The 9,380-nt window shown below is 38.2% G+C and overlaps 1 protein-coding gene across 1 annotated transcript; it reads left to right on the top strand.

The window, feature by feature from the left end:
- Positions 1-2,982: 2,982 nt before the first annotated feature.
- Positions 2,983-8,559, top strand: pnp4a (purine nucleoside phosphorylase 4a). Its single transcript, XM_058631758.1, has 7 exons — positions 2,983-3,150; positions 5,595-5,758; positions 6,038-6,141; positions 6,767-6,942; positions 7,077-7,267; positions 7,874-7,953; positions 8,069-8,559. The coding sequence occupies exons 1-7, from the start codon at positions 3,128-3,130 to the stop codon at positions 8,204-8,206; spliced, it is 876 nt and encodes a 291-aa protein (XP_058487741.1). The 5' UTR covers positions 2,983-3,127; the 3' UTR covers positions 8,207-8,559.
- Positions 8,560-9,380: the final 821 nt, after the last annotated feature.

Genomic DNA, 9,380 nt, shown 5'->3' on the forward strand with positions numbered 1-9,380 from the left:
CAAATCTCACTGCTGTGTTAGGGAAAGTAGTAGCACTTTTATAATACTCTAAAACTAATGGTTCCTTCAAAAATCTAGTGTATACATTATTTGATTATTATAAGATGATCCCTTTGAACTCTTAAATGCACAGTATGTAATTCCTGCTGCTACAGGTCTCTCAATCAGAACAAAAACAAAAGACTTAAGGCCCTGCTATAATCCCGCACACACCGAAGTGCACCTTGCATATCGTGGACCCAGGTATACTCGCGCGTCAGTGTCCTGTAGTATCCCACTTCACTATCGAGTGGCAGTACAAGCATGGACGCAAGGAATAGGACTAATTTCTACCAATGAAGAAGAGAAGGATGCTACAGCTCCCTCGGACACGTCTGGTTCGAGTGACTCACAACTGAAGGGCCCGTCAGTCAGGGGGAGTCACGGTGAGAATTGAAAAGTGGAGGATTTTCAACAAACACCACATCTCTGCACACTTAAAACCCTGCAGCGCATTACGACTGAATCTCATGCACACAAAGGATAAAACACACAAACAAACCAAAGTCATAAGGACTGTGTGGACAGGACTCGGCTGTCCACTGACACCCGAAGGACAGAGTGCACTCTTTTGATGATGATGATGATGATGTACTCAATCTGTCACAACAGATGCTTCATCTATTGTGGACTACTCAGCAAAGGAGGTGACCTAAGACACCACTGTGAACACAATAACAGACTAATGACCCTCATTCACACCTTGACTCAGGTGAAACTGGTGGGTTTGTTTTATCGGAACTACATCCACGGATGTGTGGATACAGTCTGGTGAAACTGTGTTTCTGAAACGTGTTCAGGGTTGTTCTAAGGGTAACAACTCTGTGGACAGGTATCCAGCTCACAGCGGATACCTGGAGTTTTTCACCCGTCAGTCAGAAGTGATGAGCTGAAGAAGCCTCATCAAAGAGAGGTGAAATATCTTCAACAAGACTCAAGCAAGTCCAGTCCAGCATACATCTACCCTCTTGAAAATACAGTATATAATAGACAGTATGTAGTCTACTGTATATAGCTGTGATTCTTGCATAATATTTTTTTTTTTTTTGAAAAATAAATTCAAGTCTGTGCGTCTCTAACCATCAGCTGTGCTCTGCTCATTAACCTGTTAACCAGCCTCCATGTGGCTCCTGTTAGGTCACACACACACACACACACACACACACGGGTCAGCTAAAAAATGAAAAGCTAAATAAAGAAAAAAAGATTTGTCCATGTGTTTTATCTTCAGACAGCAAATTAGCAGTTTGCATGAAACCTTGTGTCTCTTAAATTTGACCTGTTCATTTTTCTTTCTGTCTGTTCCAGAACAAAAAGTGAACTTTCTGTCAGGTTTGTGTGTGACACAGAGAGTCAGCGTCGCAGGGAGTGGAGGATTGTGTACGACTGGTTCAGTTGAACCATGAAGACAGCAGAATAAAAGCCCACTTCCTGTCCCATTTTCTGATCCGTCCGTCTCCGTCTCCAGTCGTCATAATTCAGACCCACATGAGCCTCATTACACCGGCAGCTGATCAGAGCAGCAGCGGGAGAACATGTGAGGTATGTTAGCAGTCATGAGACACAACATTGCTGCTTGTTAAACTGCCACTGCGTCTCTGATTGTGAAATTAATCTATAAAACTTATTCAGGAAGAGTTAATCAAAGTTCAAATGGAATTCAAAAAGAAAAGGTTCCAATTAATCAAATTAATTCCTTATCAGGTTCAGTCAGGTAGTGTTGTGTTGAAATGACAATGACCTGCAAAGTGCTGAGTCACAAGTTGACAATCAATTATCTGGAAGTAATGGTTCCAGTGTGGAAATAGCTGTGCAAATGATCCTTTTAGAAATGCAAATGAGTGGTTTTATATTTATTTATTTGTTTGTTTGTTTCATTTTTGTGCAACAAAAAACAAACAAACAAGTTCACTGAGGACTAACTCTCGTCTGTTATGTCTTTTCAACTAACTCTCGGAAAAGAAACCATAAGAGAGGACTGAATATTGGAGATGAATGAATAAAACACTCATGCAATAGTTTAAAGCTGAAATAGACTTTTCTTTTACCAAAAACTAACCTGACCACATTTATATGTAAGCCTCTAAGTCTTCATTTCAGACAAAAGTCGTCTGCTGCTCCTTTTTACTGAATTCAAATGAAGTAGCAGCCTGGCTGTTCTCTGGATGAATCATATGACCAAGAAGCTGCCCCTTTTTTCCATGATACTGTTAGGAAAGAAACAGGTTTGTGGGTTTAGCTGATAGGACTTTGTGATATTTAAAAGGCGATTCAGTCCTGATTTCACAACATAAACACATTAAAACAAGTCCTCAGATGCAGGGACACAGTGTGTGTGCGTGTGTGTGTGTGTGTGTGAAATTGTCTACGCCCATTAGTGCAGGATTGAGTCATGTCAGACAATGACTACACTATGCAGAAAAAAATGAACTCGTAACTTTAGATAGATAGATAGATAGATAGATACTTTATTCATCTCACAGAGAAATTCACAAAGTGTGGTTTGTGTGGTTATGGCAGTTTGTAGTTTTTTAACAAATGTCATACTTAATACTAAATGTCCACACAACTTCAATGGGCTTTTTGAGGATTAAGGCCCCCCTTTTAGGGTTAGAATAAGGTTAGGGTTATGCATTTAGTTGTGATGATTATGGTTAGGGTAAGGGGATAGAGAATGCATTATGTCTGAAGGTCAACACAAAGATTGCAAAACCTGTGTGTACGTATGTGTGTGTGTTCTAACACTGAAGTAAAATCACGTTACTGTCAGAGGGGGTGTGACGCAAATCCAGAGCCCCAGCTTACAACACACACTCACACACACACACACACACACACACCCTCTACTCCACTGTGGCTCCATTGGCTGCTGCTGATGAATGGACGAGTTGTTAACCAATCAGGAGCATGTGACTGGTGAATATCTAGGCCTGTCAGCATCAGCTGCTGCTCTGACTGACACACACCTTTGGTGACGGAGGCTGACACACACACACACACACACACGTCCACTTCGGCTTCATATCCACCAGCAACATCCTCCTCATCATCATCATCATCATCATCAGTCATCTTTCATCCGTCCATCATGCACAGCAAAGAACAGATCAGGTAAACACATGTTTTATGGTTATACTGTTAGTCTGTGACAATCAGTGTCTACTCTCATGATTGCTTTTATCTGAATCATATTCAGGCCTTAAAATGGTGAAATTAGACGGTTTTGTTTAATTTGAGGGAAATTTCAGTAAAGTTTTGTACAAAAGTTATTATAGTTATTTTTTTGGGACCCGGGAGCTGACTGAGCCGATGTAAAACAGCCTGGATTTGCGGTGTTATTTAGTCAAAATGACGTATGAAACTATACTTACATGGAGGCACAGTGATATAAAATATGACCAAGTGGAAGAGTGGCTAACAACCTGTGATCTACAGCAAAGAAAAAATAATTATAGTACACAGAGCACAAAACAGCTTTTACCTACTGTTAATTCTCAATCCAATGAATTATCTCCATGGAAACTCTTTTCTAATTTAGACAAACTATACTGATGATGATGATAATAATAATAATTTCTCCTCCCAGGAGCCACTGTCAAGCTAAATCATGGTTACTAAATCAAGCTTAATCATGGTTACTAAATCAACCGAAATCATGGTTACTAAATCAGGTTAAATCATGGTTACTGAATCAACCGAAATCATGGTTACTAAATCAGGTTAAATCATGGTTACTGAATCAAGCTAAATCATGGTTACTAAAGCAGGTTAAATCATGGTTACTAAATCAAGCTAAATCATGGTTACTAAATCAGGTTAAATCATGGTTACTAAATCAAGCTAAATCATGGTTACTAAATCAAGCTAAATCATGGTTACTAAAGCAGGTTAAATCATGGTTACTGAATCAAGCTAAATCATGGTTACTAAATCAGGTTAAATCATGGTTACTAAATCAAGCTAAATCATGGTTACTAAATCAGGTTAAATCATGGTTACTAAATCAAGCTAAATCATGGTTACTAAATCAGGTTAAATCATGGTTACTAAATCAAGCTAAATCATGGTTACTAAAGCAGGTTAAATCGTGGTTACTAAATCAGCTGACCTTTCCCTTTGATAACATTTTGTTTTGATATTCCATCGTTGACTCTCGGGCATTCAGTATCAACTGATACTCAGTTGACTTCCAACGCTACAAACGTGTCTGTTGACTATAAATACTATTTTCTTGCAGCGTCGTTAACCATCATTTAACTACTTCTTTTATTTCTACTTACATGTACTTACTTACTGATTAGTTTGTCACTTGAAAGTGGACAGGATCATGTCAACACATGACCACAGGTATGATAGATTCTTAGTTGATTATCTGTTGTCAGTCGACTGTCCTATCATTGCACGTGTAAAATGTGTGTCAGGACCGTCTACTTAATCTAATTCAAGTTAAGTGGATACAGTAGATATAAATAGTGTTAACAACGTTTTAGGTGTAATAAGGTTTGTTTTTGTCAACATATCTGATGGTAAATAAAATGTCACATCATCATAACCAAAAAATGTATTATCATAAATTGGATCGGTCAATAAAATAAATCTAGCAATAAGAGATAAAAGAAAGTGATTCTCTTGTTTGGTTAGACGGTGGAGAATCTGAGTGAAATAAACAGTGTGTTGTATAACCAGGGTCACATTTAGAAGTTTTTGTAACAGCCCTGGAGTCAGCATGACTCTACGGAAGCACATTGCATTCACTTGACTCATTTTTTCTGATTTACTGAATGATTGCATTTGAAACAATAAATGCATTAATTCCTTTATTGACAGTTTGATTTACAACAACATGGACAGCTTGTTTAGTTTAATCAAGTTGTACTTTGATCTGGGTTTAAGACACTGGGAGATAGTCCTGTCCTTAAGTCACATAGATGGTTTGTAGACTTTATGCAGGCACCTGAGGACTTTGCAGTTGTTCAGAAGGAAAGCTCATTCAGATCTGTTAGACATGGCAATGTTTCTCCAGGATCAGTTGGACAGATATGGCATATTCCATGGATACAAGATGATTCATTTGAAATGCATTCAGCCTGGCTACATTGTGACTCAGGAGACTACTGAAAATATGGGTCACTTGCAGGTTGGAGGTTCTCGAGAGAGAGAGTTCTCGATAATTCAGAAAAAAAATAACTCTGAAAAACAGGAGGGGGAAAAAAACTTTGCACGAAAAACAGAAAAAAAAAAAACTTCTGAAAACAGGAAACATCTGTTCATCTGAGTCAGAAAAACAGTAAAGAAATGAATTATTCTTCTTTATTATTATATTATATTTATTTATTATTATTCTATTTTTTTTTTCAAATGAATGCAATGCGCTTCCGTGTGACTCAACATGACTTGTCAAAAGATATTTTCACAATTTACAGAAAAGATGTGGTGCTTCACAAGTTGTTGTTGTAACTCCAGAGGATGTTGAATTATGTCTATTTGTGGACATTGTTTTCACTGTAAAAGTCTTTGAAAAGTCATTTCCTCTTCTCTGACTCTTGTCTTGGCAGTCATGATGAATACCAGAAGACAGCCGACTGGTTGATGTCTCAGACCACGCACCGTCCCCAGGTGGCGATCATCTGTGGGTCTGGACTGGGAATGCTGGCTGACACCCTCAAGTGTCAGGAAGCGTTTGATTATTCTGACATACCGGGTTTCCCTCAGAGCACAGGTACTTCATTCACCTTCATTTTTAGACTTTTATTACGGATTAACTGTCACTGCAGTTGTTATTCTGATTCAAAGCTGCCAATACAGATGTTTACTTTTGACACTATTTCAATTTTAGCACAAAACAAAAGTGTTACGTTAAGTTTCACTTTTCTGTACTTTTATTGGCCTTTAGATTTTATTTACTTTATATTGTCCTGGATTGTTTTAAATGTTTTCTCCCAGAACTCATTTCCAGATTTTTTATGTAAATATGATTTTTATTGTGTGCTTGTTGCAGTTCAGGGTCATGCAGGTCGTCTGGTTTTCGGAGAACTGAAGGGAAAGACGTGCGTGTGCATGCAGGGTCGCTTCCACATGTATGAAGGACATTCACTCAGCAAGGTACACACACACACACACACACACACACACAGACTCAAATAGTACATATTTGAGTTTAACACACACTGATGTGATCCATTATGTAACTCCGCATCCCCTATTTCTTCAAATTTTAATATTCTAACAGCTCTTTTAAGACGTGCACAATTGTATGTGTGCATGACCACAGTTCAGTGGTTTTAGATGGTCAGTGTGTTGGTATGTAAACTAAACTGTGAGTAAAGTTTAAAAAAAAAACACAGTCCTAAACTGACCTGAAATATAACAACAAAAACAAATAGATATATGGGAAAAAACACACTCAAACATGTATAGTCAGCTGATTAAATCAGACTGTCATGAGCAACATGAGACATGACTTGTTGTTATGTGCGTCGTGCCTTCATGCATCCATCCGTATCACGTGCTGCCTTTTAGCGGCGCGTTCAATGCAACTCTTGTTTTTTCTTATACATGACAAACGCACACATTCACACACGGTGACACATCGCATTACCACAACTATTAATGATCTGCAGCTGCAGCTCTGACAGAGCATGTGGAACTGAAGAAACCCTTTGTTTTTATGGTTACATTTTGCCCATGTGTGTCTGTCTGTCTGTCTGTCTGTCTGCCTGTCTATCAGACAACATTTCCTGTACGAGTCTTCAAGCTAATGGGCGTAGAGACTCTGATTGTGACAAACGCTGCCGGCTCATTGGCCGATGGTTTCCATCCTGGTGACATCATGATCATCAAAGACCACGTCAACTTCCCAGGATTGGTCGGTATGCACCCACTGTGTGGACCCAACGACGACAAGTGAGACAGTTTTATCACTAATAGTTATTTTATTTCTTTTATAGAAATGGATGCAATTTTGTCCTGCGTGACCCTTGTATAGTTAAGAATTAATCTTAGTATCTTTGCTTGTTGTTTTTTTTTCATGCTTACAGGTTCGGCCCTCGTTTCCCAGCCATGTCAGGTTGCTATGACAAAGACCTGCGTTGCCTGGCGATGGAGATCGCCAAGGAGCAAGATGTGGCTAGTGTGATGCGGGAAGGCGTGTACGCCATGGTGGGCGGACCAAACTTTGAAACCATCGCTGAGGCCAGACTACTGCATCGACTCGGCGTGGATGCTGTTGGTACGACATGGAACACACACACACACACACACAGATACTGGTTTTCATGACTTCAGAGGACCGTGGAAATAATACACAACTCCTTATATGGACATCCTGGGGGGGATGTGTGTGTGTTTATCAGTCACATATTCAGGTTTTTTTTTGCGTCTTCTTATGTGTTGTTGAGTCAAAGTTCTGATTCATTTCATATCGCATTTTTAGTCATGACTTAAAGTAGCTATAATTGTACAGAATTCACACAATTAGACCGTTTGTATGAACAAAAAGAAAAGAAAAACAGTCCAATTTTGTGACGTATTTCCAAATTTCAGAAATTCAATACGATTTTAAACATTTTGAGTACTTCTGCTCAGTGTGTGTGTTTATATAGTTGAAGAAAATAGTTCTGTGTGCTAAGGGTGAAATGTATTCATTTTTTACGTGACGGGGACTTGATTTTTTTAAGTCCCCATAATGTGACTGTGTAAATAGATTTACAACTCCACAACATAAGGAACATACACATAGTTCTGCAGTGAGGTAACAAGAGTAAGAATACTATATCCATCTATATTAACAGTATTACCATACGTTGCATTAACCTGAGACGTTGCATGTTTGCAGGTATGAGTACGGCTCCTGAGGTTGTCGTGGCGACCCACTGTGGTCTGAGAGTCTTTGGCCTCTCTCTGATCACCAACAAGGTAGACACACATCACTCGTCCATTCATCGCTCATTGAGATTGGTTTACTGAATTCAATCAAGCACTAAATGATGTGATGAACTGTTTTCTTTTCTGAATGGTTTGCGTGTGTCAGGTGGTGAAGTGTTACGAGGACACTGAGAGTGTGAACCACGATGGCGTCCTGGAGGTCGGGCGACTACGCTCCCACACTGTGCAGCAGCTGGTCACTGAGCTGATCGGCAGGATCGAGGTCAACAACAACACCAAATAATGCTGCTGTAAAAACACACACACAAACATACAGAGTATATATTTATTACATTTTCGAGAGCCTCACTCTGCCTTTGTTTACCATCTTTTTTTTTTTATCTTTGCTGGTATAAAATTATATCTATCATCATGGTGCCTACTATTTTTGTTCTGAGCATGAATGGGAATCAGATTATTTATGTCTAATATTTTATTAATCCAAATGATTCATATAACAGTGACTCTGTATCTGACGGTGCTTTAATTTGACAATGTGAGACAGAGATTTTTTGTCTCCCCTTGTATATTGTTCCTGTTGAATTATGGACTTTTTGTAAAATCCCTGATAATCTAAATAAAACATGCTGCAAATAGCCTCCTGTGTATCTCCCCTGTGTTTCAAGTCCAGTATGTGCCCTTTAAATGTTTGCCCTGCCCCTTTAAATGTCTGTGCACGCCTCTGTGTGTTCCAGCATTCCTCTCGCTAGTCACAACTCCAGAGATAAATAAATTTATTTCAAGTGAAGCTTTCATTTCTTTATAAATAGCATGAAAAATAGAGTCAAACATCTCAAGTATTTAATTGGCAGGTAAAGTTTATAGAACACCGTTAAGTCGTAAGCAATGTGTAACTGTGTTATCAGAGAAGTGTTGCATTTCCACTAGTGACCATGTGAGGGCAGCAAGAAACAAGCTACTAAAATCACATGAGCTGTTTAATGACGTTATTTTGCGGTCATGGATATAATTTTTTCTATATAACATAGTAGACATGGGTTACAGCTCAACAATGGTTATTAAAATTAACGAAAACTAAAATTAAATAATAAATAAATATAAATAAAAAAAAAAACTAGAGTTTAAATAAAAAATCATAACTAACTGAAACTGAATTGTGTGTTTATAAATCTAACTAAAAGACGTATGTGTTTATCTGTGTAAACACTAAAGCTTAAATGGCATCCTTGTCGGGTTTTACACAATACTTTGTTAATTACTTTTTTGAATCTTGCACCTGGCAAATACTCCATATTACAAAAAACTAAAACTATCACTAAAATGAATAACAAGCATTGACAAACAACAAAAACTAACCCACTCGAATTAAAACTAACTACTTTTAAAAATTAAAAGTCAAAACAAAATACAAACTAAAACCTGTGAAGAATCAAAACTATTATAACCTTGCTACACAA

Source organism: Solea solea, chromosome 6, assembly GCF_958295425.1.
Source record: "Solea solea chromosome 6, fSolSol10.1, whole genome shotgun sequence".
NCBI classification, from domain to species: Eukaryota; Metazoa; Chordata; class Actinopteri; order Pleuronectiformes; family Soleidae; genus Solea; species Solea solea.